Source organism: Carya illinoinensis, chromosome 14 (assembly GCF_018687715.1).
Source record: "Carya illinoinensis cultivar Pawnee chromosome 14, C.illinoinensisPawnee_v1, whole genome shotgun sequence".
In the NCBI taxonomy this organism is placed as follows: domain Eukaryota; kingdom Viridiplantae; phylum Streptophyta; class Magnoliopsida; order Fagales; family Juglandaceae; genus Carya; species Carya illinoinensis.
The window spans coordinates 5,771,525-5,790,804 of NC_056765.1; the positions used below are offsets into that span (position 1 = coordinate 5,771,525).

The 19,280-nt window shown below is 32.1% G+C and overlaps 2 protein-coding genes across 2 annotated transcripts; both read left to right on the forward strand.

Annotated features, from left to right (window-relative positions):
- Positions 1-2,138: 2,138 nt before the first annotated feature.
- LOC122294532 (RGG repeats nuclear RNA binding protein A-like) lies at positions 2,139-5,852 on the forward strand. Its single transcript, XM_043103339.1, has 6 exons — positions 2,139-2,544; positions 2,886-3,648; positions 4,108-4,225; positions 4,308-4,466; positions 4,553-4,615; positions 5,376-5,852. Exons 1-6 carry the CDS (start codon positions 2,307-2,309, stop codon positions 5,586-5,588), a joined length of 1,554 nt encoding a protein of 517 aa, XP_042959273.1. The 5' UTR covers positions 2,139-2,306; the 3' UTR covers positions 5,589-5,852.
- A 10,586-nt stretch (positions 5,853-16,438) lies between these two features.
- On the forward strand, positions 16,439-18,944 carry LOC122294090 (U-box domain-containing protein 9-like). Its single transcript, XM_043102548.1, has 2 exons — positions 16,439-16,973; positions 17,634-18,944. Exons 1-2 carry the CDS (start codon positions 16,686-16,688, stop codon positions 18,717-18,719), a joined length of 1,374 nt encoding a protein of 457 aa, XP_042958482.1. The 5' UTR covers positions 16,439-16,685; the 3' UTR covers positions 18,720-18,944.
- Positions 18,945-19,280: the final 336 nt, after the last annotated feature.

The window sequence follows — 19,280 nt, forward strand, 5'->3', positions numbered from 1 at the left end:
AAAATATACTCAAAAGTGACTGTATGTAACATAACTTATATTGTAAATACGGGTCTGAAATAACAAGATTAAGTTCATATGTCTATCTCTTTATTATTTTAAACAGATTAATATTTGTCACTACTCAAGTGTCAAATTTATTTATTTTTAATCTTTTTACGCTGCTGGGCTAAGGACAGGAAATTAACCCATCCAGCATGATCACAAACAGACGGAAGTGTTGTCATCATGCCAAAGATCATTTTGCCTTCATTTGTCAACATTACATTAGAAATCGATTTGGAAATGCACCTTGGGTTAAGAGTTATGACCATTTAGTAGGCCCATTACAAGTAACAGTGGCCCAAAGAAACAATACTCAATATATAAAGGCACATCAATCGGGTTGGTCTAGTTGGGCCGAGTCAAGCACAAATGTTGTCTAAAACTCAAGCACTCGGCCCAAAATCAAAGTGGTCCACCATATATATCATCCTAGGGTGGCACTACAGCCACGGGCCCACCGATTCTCCCGACAAGGCAAATTTTTTAAAAAAATTTAATTTTTTTTTAAAAAGTTACAATTTCAATAAAAAATATTTACTTAATTATTAAGTAATAAATAAAATAAAAAATTTCTCTATCATCCTAAGTTACCATTCTTGGTATCGGATCGATCCATTTGCGGCGTCGATCCAGATAAAAAAAAAGTGCCGGAATTAAAACATTTTTATATACAGAAATGCTTGCTGTTTTTGCTAACAAAAGTAAGGAACATACCCAGATAAGAGCCTGAAACGTTATTAGTGAACTAATAAAGAGAAAAACTTTCCTTTTTTAGCCAACAAATATTTAAAAATCCTCAAATTTAAGATGGACTAGCCACATCCAACAATAATATATAATAATTGATGGGATTCCCTCTAATTTTTTCTTGTCTCTTCTATTTTTTACAAATTATTATGGGTTTGCTATCAAGAAAATAGAAATAGTATTTACAATTTTAAAATGTGCAAATCCCTCACATACTTGTTTTGATAAAAATAATAAAAAGATGACTTATATGAAAAAGTTATTTTTTTAATGATGGATTTCATATTTTTTAAAAAAAGAATACGCGAGATTTATACACTTTAAAAGAAAATACGAAAGAATTAGGTATCATCTTTTAAGTTGAAATTAATAGAAAATAAAAAAGATAGGCTATAATTTCAAGTAAATATAAATAAAATGAATTTAATTTGTATGAATTTAATGAAAAAAATTCTGGTTATAAGTGATTCTTCGTACCAATATGCGCATCCATCTAATGTAATTGGTCAGAAAGTCAAATTTTAATAAAAATCGTGTCAATTTAAATTTTGAATATAAAGACAATAGTATTAGTATGCAGATTGCTATATATGTTTATATGTAGAAAAACTCTCGTCTCATCTTATTTTAATCATTATAATTTTTTAAATTTCTATATAAAATAAAATAAACAATTCAATTTTTTCAAATTTTAATATAAAAATAAAATAACCAATTCAATCTTTTCAAATCTCAATATAAAAATAATAGAATAATGTTACGTACAGTCGTAGAATGTGCAAAGGCCGCATAATCACTTTGAAAAATAGTAGGATTTACGATTAAAAAGTTAATTTTTTTTTCATATAAATTTCGTATTAATTTATTTTTTTCAAAAATACTACTCAATACTTGTATAATCATAATTATAAATATTATTTCTCTTCTAAAAATAAACTACGATTATCATTTCGGGCAAATTAAAAAAAAAAAAAGTTACCATTTGGGTTGGGGCTGAAATGGGGTTGAAATTGGAAACGCTTGGTTACACAGATGAGATGAGATGTTTTAAATAGTAATAAATAAAATATTATTATAATATAATTTTTGAATATTAATTTTGTATTGGGATTTGAAAAAGTTAGATTGTTTATTATATTTTGTATTGAGATTTGAAAAAGATGTAATAATGAGTTGAGATGAGATGAGATGAGATTTTTAGTTTTGGCTAAACAAACAAGGACTATATTTGTTTACCTGGCAGTGGGCCAGCGGCCGAGCACCGATTCCACGTTTCCTTACTTTCCAAGCAAACCCACCCCCCTGCCCCCCCTCCCCCTCTCTTCAGTATCGCACTACCTATATATATAGCTACTGAACTATTCAGCATAAGCATCGCCGAAAGCGAAACCCAAACGATTCCAGTGCTGAAGACTATGGATCACCTCCATCAATTTGGGGTTAGGTTCAGGGTTAGGGTTTGCGTTTGATCTACCAAAAAACCCCCTAGTTTTGGCCTAGCTTTTGCATTTCTCATGGCTCGACTGGAAAACGTTTTTGCTCTTTTGGGGGATGGAGACGGAGACGACGACGTTTCGGCGCTCCTCGAGCGCGTTGCTGCTGTGAAGGCGGAGCCTCCGCCGCCGGAGAAGAAGAAGAAGAAAGACAAGCAGCAACAGCACCAAAAGCAGCCCGTGGAGAAGGAAGAGTCAGACTGGGGTCTTGACGACGCCGTGTCGATGAAAGCAAAGCCTATTGTGCTCCCCGATTACGGTGATTGTTTGCAATCCATTTGTTTTGTTCATTTTATTCTATTGTTCGTCAGCTGTTATGTTGTTTGTCATTGGTTTTGATTGGGGTTCTCGTCGTCTTCTTGTGTTTTCTTTTTCGCTGCATAGCAATTAGTTGAGAAGATGGAAAATGCATAGAAAAGGCGGGATTGTTTGTGCTAAATTGAAAATATATAGATTGAGAATTACTTTGACAGCCCCTTTGTTTGTTTAAATTTTGGAACTGTTTGTTCAATTACGATTGTCCGTGCATCATTCGCATTGGTTATTTTTCATGTTTGTACCGCAACGGTTTCATTGATACTCCTCTTTTTCTATTGGCAGTTACAAGAAGAGATATTGTGGTTAGAAAGAATGAACCAGAGGGGCGGGAGCGCCGCCAGGGTCGTGGCTCTGAAAGGTCTGAGCCAGGTGGGAAAGGTTATCAACGGAATTTTGGAGGATCTGATGGCTACAAACGTAACAACGGAGGAAGGAATGGTAATCAACGGAAAAATGGGGGTTTGGATGGTTATCAGGATGATAATGGAGGGGGAAGTGTTTATCGTGGGAATAATGGGGGTGATAATGATTTCCAGAGGAACGACGGAGCTGAATCAGGAAATGCAGTTGGGGATGATTGGCAGGAGCAGGGGCGGGGGCATGGTGGTGGAGGTAGAGGGAGAGGGAGAGGGAGAGGCCGTGGTGGAGGAGGGGGATTCAATCAGAGTAAGGAATTTGGAAGTGAAAGCCAACTTGATGTGAACAATTATCAGATTGAGAAGCAGGGACATGATGGGAATGATAATGATGGTTGGGAACAGAAAGAGTTTCAGGGCAAAGAAAGTGGAAATGAGACTAAATATGATGTGAGGCCGAGAAATGTGAATCGGGGCCGTGGCGGTGATGGAAGAGGATACGGTAGGGGAAACCGCGGTTTTGGTGGACAAGAAGGCCGCTTCTATGATAGGCAAGATGGAAGGAATAATAGAAGGGGTGGTGATAGTAGAAGGGGCGAAGTATCAAATGAATCTGAATCAAAGGAAAACGTTACTGGTGATATTGAGAATGCAGTGAAAGTTGATGACTACAGTGGTGGAGCTGAATGGTATATGCTTTCTACAAACAATTTTTATGATCTGTGCACTTGTTATTGTATTTATATCTTATTGTGCGAATTGGCATTTATTTGAGATCTTATTTTCTGGTTGGAACATATATTGTGGAAGTTCCTTTTTCTCCCATTCCTTTTCTCAGAGAATTTTCCTTGTATGAAATGTGGACACAGTTCTCATGGATTCAGAATAATGTTCAGTGACATACATAGTGTCACAAATGCTTAACATCACTGAAAACTTATATTAACGTTTGTTATGTTTCTGAGGGTGGTGGCATGATAAAATTCTAGCATAGAGAGGTAAGCTGTCCTAAAAACCAAAGTTCTATAGAACATATTGTAGGTTTGTGCTTGGCTGACGTTTTCTGAGGCTGGAGGCCGTGTCCATGGACAGGGTCCAGTTGAATTCTATTGAGACATCTAAATTTTTTATCTGTTGGCTTTTAACAGGGATGTTCCTGTGACTACTGAAGGAACAACTGGTGCAGTGCATGAACATGAGAAGCTTGAAGCTCAAGCTGATTCTGAGAAGAAGGCCAAAGATACTGACGAGAATGAGGAGGAGAAAGTATTGATAGTTTGTCGTCAAATCTTTTGAGAACACCTCTCGATTGAAAAACAATTTAATGAATGTTTTGGTTTTCTTATAGGAAATGACACTTGAAGAATATGAGAAGGTGCTTCTTGAAAAGAGGAAGGCTTTGGAAGCATTAAGAAAGACTGAGGGGAGAAAGGTCACACTAGATAAGGATTTGGAGTCTATGCAACTCGTCGAGAGAAAGAAAGATGATAGCCTTTTCATCAAGCTGGTGTGTAATCTTGTTTGTCATCTTTTCATCTTCATTGACTGCATATTATGTATGTAGTTCATGTTCTTTTTCTGTTATTATTTCAGAAGTCTGAGAAGGAGAAGCTTAAGAAGAAAGGTAGCCTTGAAAAAGATGACAAAGTTCGGAAGGTAACTTTTGACACGCTCTTGCATGCAATTTATTCTTGCTTAATTTTTGGGAAAATCTCCACTCAGTAATATTTTTGTTTGCAACATAAGTTAAAGTCGAAAAAAAGAAGTTTTTGTTAGATTTCTTTCTTCTCTTGTGAACTGTATAAATGTGTACTTGCTTTGTTAATTTATTTTATATTCCATGTTTGAACTTTTCATAATTGATCCACATTAATCCATGTTAAATATCTCGCCTAACTGGTATTTTCCACGTGTTTGCTTTTGAGTTGCCCTATGTCACGGTTGATATCTATGCCTTGCTTCTTTGCACCTTGTGATACTTGTGGATAGCTTAAGTTGTTTGGATTGAGAGAGCCTCTCGACTCGATCATCTTATCTAATCATTACAACTTTTTCAAATTTCCATACAAAATACAATAAACAATTCAACTTTTTTAAATATAAAAACAAAAATAATATTAAAAAATAATATTCTAACAATATTTTATTCAATTTTAAATTTTTATCTCATCTCATATCGTCTCAACTCACTATCCAAACCTAAGGGGTTTTGTTTGGCAGTGCTACTTATAGTGACACATTCATGTTATATGCATTTGTGGTAATATTTTTGTCGCCTTCTGACTGAAGGGGGTGGGAAGAATGTGGTGGATCCTGGTGCTAAGTTCTTCTATCCTTGAATTTCTACTAATACACCAGAAGTCCTTGTTGGTCTACCTCTGTGCTTTTCTTGATACAATCCACTCTGTTCTTGCAGTCGATGAGCATTAATGAATTTCTGAAACCAGCTGAAGGTGAATTACATGTTGCTGGTCGTGGTCGTGGTGGTCGAGGTCGTGGACATGGGGGCCGCGGTGAATCTAGGGGAGAATTTTTGGGCCGGCGACGTCAGGTGGAGGCTGGCCCTGCCCCTAGCTTTGAGGACCCAAACCAATTTCCTGTTCTGGGAGGAGCTGCTGTAGCCTCATGAATTTATAGCTCTTTGGAATTGCGGTCTGTTTAATGTATCACTGTTTATGACTGGACTAGCTTCTAGCTTTCGAGTAGGGCATAAGTCTGGAGGAGACTTTCGAGGGTTTTGCGGTTGCATTTCCTTTTCCTTTGGTATATTGTCTTATATTAGTGGGAGCAAGTTCTTGCTTCTTCTTGGATCTTCTTCTTTTTCTTTGTTAACACTACTTTTCCTTCAGGAGATCAATGTGCATTATATATAATATATGAGCTTTACTACTCATAACATCACACACCATACTTTTTTTTTTTTTTAAATTAATTGAGTTTTTTTATTCATCATCTATATATACCAGACATTTGGTAAGAGAAAAAAATAAAAAATAAAAAAATAATGTAGAGATGATGAATAGAATTTTTCATAAAATATATTTATGTTTCGTGGATATATTATTGATGGGTTGGAATTTTCATTTTTGAAGTTGAACTCTCAGCCATTTGTGTACCCCCATTCTGGATCTGAAAAATAAAAATAAATAAAGAAATAAACAGTTTCTGTACATGTGTTTGCTGGTCTCATTTAACGTGATTAGAAAATGTAAAATCAAGTTCTGTGCATTGAAGTTTTTGGGTGAAATAATTGTTGATCTGACATACATTCTTATGTCTTTGGGGGATTCTAGAATTGTTATGTACAGTGCAGGAACGTGGGGGACTTCCCGTTGTAATATTGACTGGATTGGCAAAGCTAAAAATAATTGAGTCTCAAGCCCCGTTCTAGCATGAAGTGCTTTATTGAATCTTTGTCGTTCTTTGACTGAGGGCTTTACTAGATACAGTAGGGAAATGCAGTCGGCGTGTAGTCGGCTGTACGGAATGAATAAAAAAAATTATAAAAAAATTATTTTATATTCAGGGGACTTACATGAATAAAAAAAATTTATAAAAATATTTTTTTTTTCATATAGGTCCCGTATTAATTCATTTTTTTCTTCACGACTGCATACCGACTGCATTTCCCGACTGTAAAAAGTATTTCTCATGATTTTTACAACTTTCAAATAAAAAAATTCGTGCATGGTTTAATAAAGAATTTTATATTAAAAAAATTATATAAAAAATTATAATTTATCAGTGAGACTTTTTTTATAAAGGTTTTAGATGAAATTTATCTATTTAAGATTTATATTTATAATTACTGAATTGGTGCAATGAATGCACAAATTTTTCTTGCAAATTAAATATTTTAAAGTTAGCAATGGTTTGTATAATGTGTCATCTATGCCAAAATGATTCTATTTTCTTATATTAAATTGAGAAAGTCATTTTGTTGGCTGCAAGCCCGTACAAATGATAGCCAAAAAAATAAAAAAGAAGCCCATAGAAACCATCCACCAACTTCTGGTCGTAATCGATGGTTGGCATATGCTCGAGCTCTTGGCCCTCTGCAATCAGACCCAAAATGGGAACAAAATGATGGCTTTGGAGAATGGGAGCTTGCATGTAGTCAAGTCACTATCCACACGAGATTCCAACGTCTGAGGTTAGCTGCAAAGGTCGCACAGTGAGGAGTTAGATTCAGATATTGACGTGTCAATATATCATAACCATTGTTAATCTTCCTTAGGTGTGGCCCAACACATGAAGTGATGCAAAACCAGACCATCCAACTCAAGAAACTCCTCTAGACAGTGAGGAAAAATATTCTGTATATTCAACAACTTTTTTATTTACACGTGAGAATAACTCTTTATGTCAGTCCAAGGAAAGAAAGTAAAATTACTAAAGTAACTATAATTAACTAACTATTTACTATTAGCAAAGAGCAACTATTATTTACAATATCTGTGATATGAAGTGTAGAGTAATGATTCAAACACAAATTAAAAAAATTATTATTTGTCTTAAAAATTTAAATTAACGAAAAAGTATAGATTTTATTGTTTATATTTTTACATGATATCAAAAAAACAGTTCTAAGCTCAAATTTGGTTCTATATTTCACCAAATTAATTAAATATTTTACATGTTAAACATATTTGTTGAGGAGGAAACTGGCCCAAACATAAGGGAAGCATTCAAAATATAAATAATAAAATATACATCTTTCTCATTAATTTAAAAATTTGGAACAAATAATTATTTGACATCGATCATATTATGAATGGGGGAGGTAGAATAGTTTCCAAGAAATTCCTGCTACCAGGGATAATCACGAGCCGTGACTGAGGAAGTTCTCTCTCTCTCTCTCTCTCTCTCTCTCTCTCTCTCTCTCTCTCTCTCTCTCTCTCTCTCTCTCTCTCTCTCATTTTACAATATTGCGCATGCAGGTCGTCTCTTTACAACAGTTACATCGAGGAACTTCTTAGTAGTCATATGTATAATCTGTTTCTAGCTGAAACTAGCTCTCAGGACCTCTCTTATTAGACATGTATGAACTGCCACTCGTGCTCGAGAATGGAGAAAAGCATGTGCACCAATTAGGTTGAAGCCGTTTTCTGACCAACTTCGACAATGATTCATACTTCCAACTCCGACTTTAGCATCTGATTCCACACCAGCATCCGCCTCCAACTTCAATATTATTACACATAAGTTATAAAAAATTTAGAATTTATATAGTTAAATTCAATATTATATTTGTGTGTTAATTATTATAGAATAATATATTTATATTATAATATAAATAGACTTATAGCCTACTGTATATAAGTATCATAATATTACAGTCAAGTATAGAAATAATATACTTGACTAGTTAACCCTAAGCGATAGCTCAGTTGGTCAGGATTTAGATTTGCTCTCAATGATCACTAGTTTGAGTTCTTTTAGGATTATTGGAAGTTTACTTAATCATTAACTTCAAGATCTATGGGATTAGTTGATGTGTGTGCAAGTAGGCCCGGACACTCACGGATATAAAAAATAATAATAATAATAATAATAATAATAAAATATTTGACTAGCTACTAATAGTGAGTAATATGTAATAGTTTAGTATAAAAACATGTAATTAGGAAAAATGGGGTAATAGTATATGAAATATATTTTTAGTTATATTTTATTTTTTTATTTTATTTGCAAATCTAAAATCTATTTCTCTCTTTTTGTTTGTAAATAAGTTTAAATGGGACTAAAAAAAACCCGTGGCATAAAAAAAATAATTCAAATCCGACTATGCATCGACTCCAATCATTTTGACGGAGTCAGAGTTGGATCGGATTATGGGTAAATCACAGTTTGGAGTTGGATTTTCTGGATAGTGTGTTCGACGATCCGGGTGCTTAGCCTTAACGTCAAGTCACGCGTTTTACCTCTTTTGTTATTTTTCTCATAACCTTCCAACCTCGCCTCAACTTTCTCCCCAAAACAAAATCCACATTAAATTACGGTTTTGTCCAAGAAAGGTATGGTTTGTTGTCCTTTACGAACAAATCACATGAATTTGTCTTGCATTTCACATATCTCTTTTTTGTTTTTCTCCTTTGATTTCAATCTTCATATATATATATATATATATTATATGCCATACATCATATGAAAACAACTCCTCGATCCACGTCAAATTCGCCTTGATATTAGACTTGGAAAAAAGGGTACGTTGTTGACCCGAATCTTGATATATTTTCAAACATGGAAGGAATGGTAATTTCGAGGTAATTACTTTGAAGCAAGGAGCCTTCTACCCAGTGGCGGAGCCAGAAATTTATTTGAGAGGGGGCCAAATAAAACTAGAATAATATACATAAAATATTTTTTATTTTATTTTTATATAATTTTTTTTACGATGTATAATAATCTGATAGGAAGATTATAATAAAAATAAAATACGTTTAATACAACTTATGTATTAAAAAAATATTTAATGTCAAGAATAATATATCATTGAAATAATAGAAAGACATTCATAAAAATATATTAAACAAAAAAAATAGAGTGTCTAAAATTATAACTTGCGTTCTTTTAAACAAACAAAATTATCAAGTATTGAATCTAAATCAAAATTCTTAACTATTTATCTTTCAATATAGACAATGGAAATAAGTTAGAAATACTAGTAGTTATAGTTATAATTTTTTTTTATTTATAATAAAAATTATGTATTTTATTTTATATGAGATGTATTTTATTTATTTTATTTTTATATCAGATTAAATTTTATGGATGGGTTAAAATAATTTTAGAGGAGAGGCCAATACATGATAAGTTAATATTATTTTATTAAATTAAAAAAATTAACATATATGTATATATATATATATTTTTAAATTTGTAGGGGGAGCCATGGCCCCTTCCTGCCCCAATGTGGCTCCGCCACTGCTTCTACCGCCACCGCTAGGAGCTCTCGCTAGATTTAGAAGTTTTTTTTTTTTTACATTATTTTTCACATTATTTTTTAATATTTTTAAACATTTTTAAAAAAATTCATAATAATATGAAACAAATTTTTTTTAATCATTCCAAAATAGGAAAAAAAAAAAAAAATACTGGGAGTAGTAGCTCCCAACTAGATCCCCCAATGGGAGATCTAGTATTTTCCTTGAAGCAATGTCTTCTTTACTTGGTGGAGTATTGTTGGAATATTAGTTTTTCATATATATGATTAAAAAAAACGTTTATTTGTAGTTAGTTATTTATTATAAAAATGATATTTTTTTATATAAATGAATCTATTCTCGTCGCAAAGATTTCATGACAAATACTCGCTTATATACTTGAAACAATATTAAATTTAAATTTAAATATGATAAAGAATTAGTCCCTATTGTTAGATCCAAAATCAATGGTCGAGATTTATATAAACTAAATTAAGTTAATTATCATGCGCAGTCAATAATATTCCACAAAAATGATTGAAGGAGCCAGCCCTGTCCGTTGTGGCTGATCTAGATAATATTGCGGGGTCACCGAAAACGACGAACAAGCTGGGACCTTTGGAGACGGTGGTGCGGTACTGGTAATGGTTGCCGGTGGGTGGGGACACCCATAGAAAAACACGTAGCTCTAAATGCCACATAATTCCTTTCTACTCACATGATGTGGGACAGGAAACACCCAGTTGCCATTTGGCTGCGGGTAAGATTGAGGTGCGGTTTGAATTGAAAGAAAAATTTTATGTAGAGTCATTTTTATGTATTTTTTTGTACATTTTAATAATGTGATTAGTTATATATTAAAAAATAATTAATACAACTAATCATATCAATAAAGTGTATAAAAAAATATATAAAAATAACTGTCAAGTATTACTCGGACACATTTATGCTATCAAGCCCTCTTGCTTCTATTTCTATTACTTTAATTAAAAAATATGTATTAAAAACAACAATTTTATTTATTTTTTCCCAAAAAAAAATTAAACTCTTATATATTTAAAAAATACAACGAAATAGATTCTATATTGTTAATGATCACAACGTGGTCTTCTAATGATTAAATGGGTTGGGACACAAATATAAATTATTAATATATATGATTTTTTTTTATAGATTTTTTTTAAATGAGTGATTCCTATGTATTTGTTGGTTTGCATATAATTAAAATGGGATACTTTGGACTCTCAATTTGTTGGGGACCAAAGGAAGACATTTTATTTTCTCTCTCCATGCACATGCATGGAGGTGGTGATAGGCATAACTGATCATAGCCACATAATCCTGACTTTATAATATGCGTGTATTATTCGTATAGCAACCATAAAATCTAAGGTTTCGTTTGGATGCTGGTAAGATAGTCTCATTTTATCTGATATCATTTTATTTGATCTCATCTTAATATTCAAATATCATAAATATATAAAAAAGAAAATTCAATTTCAAATCTTCAACTTTCTTATCTAATTATTATCTAATCATTATAACTTTTCTATTCTTCCAAACAAAACATAAAAAATAATTGTATTTTTTTAAATCTTAAAATAAAAATAATTTTAAAAAATAATTTTTTTTAAAAGAATAAAGGGCTTTGCTAGACGCAGTCGGCAAATGCAGTCGGCTGTACGGAATAAATAAAAAAATTATAAAAATATTTTTTTTTCATGGTTGTACAGAATGAATAAAAAAAAGTTATAAAAATAATTTTTTTTTCATATAGGTCCCATATTAATTCATTTTTTTCAAAGCGACTGCACGCCGACTATATTTGCCGACTGCATAAATCATTTCTCCTCTTCAAAATACTTAGAGCACTTTTAGCTAGTGCATCCGCTACAATATCTTCCCTCTTCTTACATGAACCACTTCCCAATAATCTAACTCAGCAATAGAATTTTTGATGTCCCAAATAATGGCCTTCGAGTAATGACAAAAATCATCTTTCTGTTTTATGTAGTTGACAAGTGACAATGTTTAAGGCAGTGACGGAACCAACAATTGTGTTAAGGGGAGGCTAAATTTTCTACCGTATGATACATTTATATAAAAAGTAATATTAGATACAGTCTTAGATTATGCAAGCTCTAGGCAATCTATTTGAAAAAAAAAAAAGTAGAATCCATCATTAAAAAATAAATTTTTCATGTAGGTCCTAAATTTACTTATTTCTTTCAAAGGAAGTGGGCGAGACTTGTACATCCTAGGACTGCAAACATCATATATCTTATGTAAATTAAAAAGATATTGAAAAATCATAAAAATATAACTACAAACTATTTGTCTTATAGATAATTGACCTTAAATAATATTTCTTGTATTTTCACTTTATATTTCATATTAAGAAACTCAATATTGTGTAACAAAAAACTTTGGGATCTATATTAATAAATTTATTATTTCTCTTAAACTTAATTTTAATTTTAGAGAAGCCACATCCTTAAAAATAGATTATATATAGAAATGAAACAAAAATTTGTGACTATAAAAAAATTGGAAAGAGATATTTTTAGGTACATTAAAATTTTAAAGATTATATGGAAATTATAAAATCTTTTGGAGGGTCATTTTCTATATTTATAGAATTATACATAAAACGTAGGGGAGTAATTTATGTTTTCACAAAGTTTTGGAGAGGCCATAGCCCCCCTAAGGACAACGTGGGTCCGCCACTGGTTTAAGACTTCCTCCTCAAGAATAATCTTCCTAATACCAATTTTCAGCACAAACTGTACTGCTTGATAAGCCCTTCCAATGATTCAACTATATGAGAGTCTTGAGCAAAATTCACTTCCTTCCTCTTAGTAGCAATGACATGATCTTCGTGATCTCTCACTATAAGTCTAATTCCTACCTTGATGCTGCTCTTACTCAATAATGCATCCCAATTCACTTTGTACAAGTTTTGAGGAGGTAGAGACTAGATGACAATATCTACATTCAATATTATTAAAAAATAATATTTTAATAATATTTTAAGTTTATAATATTTATATATATTCAACTTTTTCTTTTTCCTTTTTTAAAATTATATAAAAATCTTAACTCAAATTATTTTATTATTATTCATAAACTTTTTCACTACTATTTATAAATTTTTTATATCATTTTATCTCATGTTAATATATATATATAAAGAATGCCTGATATTCAGTCTTGGGAAGGCAGAACTCAGTTGTCAATATAAGAACAGCATTGGTAAATCCTTTAAAGAAAGTTTTTGGAAACTTCTACCTCCTATGTTTAAATCTTAATTATTTTTCACTTATGTGTCTTAATTCCACAGAAAACATGTTTGGTAACATGGACGGCACTTTTGGGCAATGGCCAGTGCACCACACTACCTAGCTACTCATGTACAGTACTCAGCAACCAGAGATTGAAAAGATCGAATACCCCTCTCAACTATAAAAGTTTGGAAAAGAGCTGTCTGGGTGGGTGTAGAACTCCTATCATTTAACAGTAAGCTGCTTTGTTTGACGAGACTTCCTTTCTTGCATGAATTCGGTCTATGTCACATAAAAAAGCTTCATCTTATCATTTAATTAATTTTTTTTAAAATTATAACAACTTTAAAAAAATCTAAAAAAAAAAACTTATCTCATGAGTTTTTAGACAGGAATTTCTTAATTATACTCGAGAGTTCACTGAGTTATGTGAATTTCACTGTTAAATTGGTGCATAGCGCATACCATCCATATCATTTAAATGAAAATATTTGATTTTTAAATTAAATTATATGATGTAAATATTTTACTAAATATGCTATACACGTTGATTTAAGAATATGATTTTTCTTTATTAAAATATTGCATAATTTGAAAAGAAAATGATACTTTAGCATGAATACATTGAGAATAATATTTTAGCGAACCAATCAAATTAATTTCTCTATCAACGTTTTCCAAAACTTTGTAATAAAAGCAAAAATAAAAATATTTATTTATTAAATATAATGATCAATAATAATAACAATGGATGATGAAAATAGTTATAAAGTAAACATGGAGTCTAATATATATGGGTGCATCTGCATGCATGGCTTTATGAGATGTAAGGCATCCTACAGATCCAGATAATGACTTTTCTAAAGCTTCCCAAAGGACACGTGTCCTACATTTTAATGCCACCTCTTAGATTGTGTGATTTCATTTAATATGCACATTTATTTATTTATTTATAATAAATATTAAATAAGTTGGGAAACTCAACTCTCTCTGTCTCACACTACTGTGTGAGTAAGGAACAAGTTTTGCCCACGCGTCATGCCAGCTGTTTCGGCCATTAGATTCCGTGATTGTGTTGAGCCTATAATTACTAACAACAGAAATACTAACGGCAAAGGGGATCTCAATAGTATTTTTATTATTATTATTTTAATCACTTAGCTATTAAGGTATTATTTTTCATATATTGTAAAAAAATTTTAATTTTAAAAAATATTAAAAAAATATTATTTTACACTTGTCGAGATCCCAATCGTGATCCTCCATTTATGGCTACTCTACTAACAAAAATGCTTGAAAAATGATATAATACCACCTAGTTTATCATTTATATATTTTAAATTTTTTTATTTAATTATTAAAAAAATGACTATTAATATATTAATATATTTTTTAAAAATATTTTAAAATACTTGAAAGAAAAAGGAATAAAAATGCAATTTGTATTAAGAGGCACTTCGTCAAACTTAGACAATATTGTAGCATCAATTAAAATATTTTAATCACAAATAGATTTTATAAAAATAAATTTATAAATTAATATATACGTTAAATTAAATTTATAATAAAAATAATTTTATAATTTAAAATATCACATCAAATTATATTAATTTATAAATTTATTTTTATAAAATTTCTTTATAACTGTAGCATTTTTTTTTTAAAATACTAAATATGATCCCTTTCCATCGCACTAGCATGTATTTTTTCACCAAACTCTTAAAACATAGAATGTTCTACGATATTATTATAATTTGCTTATATTTATTTAAAATGTTTTAATGAGTATTTTATTACTTACTCTATATCTTTATCTCTGAATTTTTAGATTTGAAATAGATTTTAAAGAAAATATTTATTTATAAACTTGCTTATTTGATACGAGGCTACCATATCAATTGATACAAACGAATATCATTAAGACTTCTATCCCGTTATTTTTCACTCAATGAATTTACAAAGAAAATGAACATTTTATCTTAATAAGTCAATTTCATCTGTTTATTTTTAATAGAATTATTCTATTCTTAAGTCGATTTGTATAACATATTATCTACATAACTTAAATAATCAGATTTGATCTGTAAGATTTAAATTTTAAATCAAATTATGTAATATAAGTATTTTATTATAAATGAGTTGAGAATATAATTTTTATTTTTAATAATATGATATGTTCAGTGAAAAAGCCAAACTCAAAAACATATATATATATATATATATTTTAAATCTTGTTATAACTAATGATTCATTTACACCTACTTGGTAACTAGAAAAACCTATATTGTAAGGATGAGATCCCCACCTTAATCATCATGTTCGTGAGTCTATATGGTTTTGTCCAATTTATCATAATATTCATTTTTTTTTTTTTTTTAACCTTTGTTTAGTCCCACGCCATCTCATCATATCCAGTACTATATCATTAGGATTCATTTTCAATAATAATAATAAAAAAAAAACCTTATAAATAATTCACGTATTTAAATTGAATGTATGTTGTGAGTATCTTTTAAAATGATTGGTTGTTCTCATAGTAAGCCTGATACTTTTTAAAAAAATAAATACATTAAATTAAGAATACCATTAGGTACAAATTTTAGATGTATAAATTTTGCATCGACCCTTTTAAAAAATAGATTTTATTAAAAAATAAAAATTCTATTTACAGTTATTTTTACATATTTTTTATGGATTTTACTGATATGATTGGTTAAAATAGTTATTTTATATTAAAAAATAATACAACCAATCATATTAATGTAGTGCATAAAAAATACGTAAAAATAACTACAATTAAAGTTTTTTTACTATAAAATAATTATTTTATCCAAACATATTAATAAGATATGTAAAAAAATATATAAAAATTCATTATATGTAATATAATTATTAAATTAGTACAAATGTAATGTATTATTTAATATTATTTTTATGAGTTTATCCAGTAATATTAATTATTTAATAAATTACTTTAATTACATATGTACTTCTCTGTCATATTACAATTTAAAGTTCACCCAAAAAAAAAAAAACCCTAAAAAATTTATATTCAAGTAAACTATGAGATTTTGATTAAAAAAACAATTGAAAGATTAGGAAAATCCACACACACTTCAAAGCAAATCAAAAGGTAATTAATGGGTGGGTGTAAAATAATAATAATTAAAATAAGGTATTAATTAAAGTTTGTTCATGCATGTCTGACGTGGCAAGGTTTTACCAAGAAAATAAATGTCAAAGTGGAGATGGAAGGATAGATAGGGAAGGAACTGTGTGGGGGAAAGGAAACCTCAAAAACCCGTTTTAGGATCGAAGAGAACAAATTACTGAGAATAGAAGCACACAAACTGGAGACCCCTTAGAGAGAGAGAGAGAGAGAGAGAGAGAGAGACGAAACGTTCTGAACAGGAGAGAATGGAACAGAGCATTCCCGTTTCCAAATTCATTCTCTGCTTCGCATCGTCTTTCTGGGAAAGCTTTCAATGTGAGGGATATTGACTTTTGTCCGGTAATCGGATGGCTAAGACGGGTGTTTTTGAGTCTGATCCGTCGGTGATGGCGAAGGCCACTGAGTTGAAGAAAGAGCTGCAGAGACTGGTGCGGGAAATTGTTGACACTGAGGATTACAGCAACGAAACTATTGATCGGGCTAAGGAGAAGCTTTGTGCTTTGAAGGAATTGAAGCTGACGGGGAAGCGGTCGCCCTCGCTTAAGCTCCTCGAGACGCTGGCCTGTCCCGATGAGTTTCGGTGCCCCTTGTCCAAGGAGTTGATGGCAGATCCTGTTATTGTGGCCACTGGTCAGGTGGGTATGCATCAGAATTTGGATGGGATATTATTTGCTCTGTTTGTTTTATGAGAAAAAGTGTGAGAAAATTAAATAAACTTCTAGCGGTGGATTTTATTTTCAAATTTTGGGTCTTGAATTATTGGCAAGCCAAATTGAAACAAAGAGATAAATTTAACAACCAGTATTCTTTTCTTTTCCTCTGTTTTTCATATTTTTTTTTTCAGTCGGCCCACTTTTTTTTTTAGGTTTCTCATTTTGGATTCCTTGTGTTGACTTTTTCTTCAGTTTTTTTTTGTGTTTGGTGGCCGAGAAAGTACTCCTAGAAATTTCTGTTTCAAGTGTTTGTTGGGATTACAACAATGGAAGTACTTTTGTTGCATGTACTTCCGCCGAAAAACTTGTAACTCGAAATGGTACTGGTTTGATGCCTAAAAGAACTTTAACTTCCGGAACCCTATCTGTATTGTTATCCTCCTATGTTTAATTTTTGAGTTTTTTTTTTTTTTTTTTTTTTTTAATTTTAAAAGAAACATCTCAGAATGGTGAATCTGATTGAGAGAAACTGATGGTGCCGATATCGGTACAAACTCAATGTTAGTGATATTATTTGAGGAGTCTTTATCACGATGCAATTTATTAAAAATTTGGTTATCTGACATTGTATGCATGGTGCAGACATATGATAGGCCCTTCATTCAGAAATGGCTAAAAGCTGGCAATCAGACATGCCCTGTTACCCAACAAATTCTCTCACACACAATACTTACTCCGAATCACTTGGTACGAGGAATGATATCACAATGGTGCAAGAGCCGGGGGATTGAATTGTCGGATCCTGTTTACCAAATTAATGAAGAAGGAATGACCGAGGCAGATCGTGAACATTTTCTTTCTTTGCTGGAGAAGATGTCATTGACACTTTCTGAACAAAAACAATCAGCCAGGGAGCTTCGGTTGTTGACAAAGAGGATGCCCTCCTTCCGGGCACTCTTTGGTGAGTCTTTAGATGCCATTCCCCAATTGCTCAATCCACTCTCTGAGAGCAGGCCTCAAAATGGTATTCACCCAGATCTCCAAGAAGACGTGATCACAACGCTCTTGAATCTCTCAATCCATGAAAGCAACAAAAAGCTCGTTGCCGAAACCCCAATGGTAATTCCTCTACTTATGGAAGCGTTGAGGTCGGGAACCATTGACACAAGGACCAATGCTGCTGCTGCCCTTTTCACGCTGTCCGCCCTTGATTCAAACAAGGCACTTATTGGTAAATCAGGTGCCCTGAAGCCACTCATCGACCTATTAGAAGAAGGGCATCCACTTGCTATGAAAGATGTTGCTTCAGCAATCTTTACCCTATGCATGATCAACGAGAACAAGGCAAAAGCTGTGCGGGATGGTGCAGTGAGAGTGATTCTGAAGAAGATCACGGACCGTATGCATGTAGATGAGTTGTTGGCTATCCTTGCAATGCTCTCAAGCCATCAGAAGGCCATTGAAGAAATGGGGGAACTTGGAGCTGTTCCTTGCTTGCTTAGCATAATTAGAGAGAGCACTTGTGGACGAAACAAGGAGAATTGCATTGCCATCCTCCACAGCATCTGTTTGAATGATCGAACGAAGTGGAAAGAAATGAGGGAAGAGGAGAATGCCCACAGAACGATCTCCGAGCTTGCTGAGAACGGAACTTCGAGAGCCAAGAGGAAGGCTTGCGGCATTCTTGAGAGACTGAATAGGATTGTCAATATCGTGCATACTTCGTGACGAGTTGGCCAGTGCAGCATCGCAGAACACAATACTCTGTAAATTCTGCACCTATTTCCAGAGCTCATGGTCTCTAATGCAGCCCTCAGGCTTCATGTGTGGTCATTCTCTATTACCCTTTTGTACATTCTCGTTTTCTCTGGAGTTTCAGATTTCAAGTTCATGAGGTAGTTACTGTGAGTCTGTCATTTCTGTGAATCAATACAAAAGAATCTTTATTTTTAAGGTCGTCTTTTCTTTTGTTTTGTAGTGTTTGTCTTGTCTTGCCTTTTTTCTGATGAATGCAAATGGTTCATTTGATAGATGTTTGAATCCCCATCCCCGCCACAGAAAAGTTAATAATACTTAACAAGATTGCAAAATAATTGATGTTAGAGAAGAGATTCCTTCCCCCCTTCTCTCCCACCTCCATTGTTGCGTCTTCAGTCCCTTTCTCTCTCAAACAGACAGATTGAGACCCCCCCATACATGTGATGAAGTTCCATTTCTGTGGCATAGATTATAGAGAGGTGCAAAAGTAATAATAGTGGGATTAGAATAACAATCCACCCCATTTTCGTA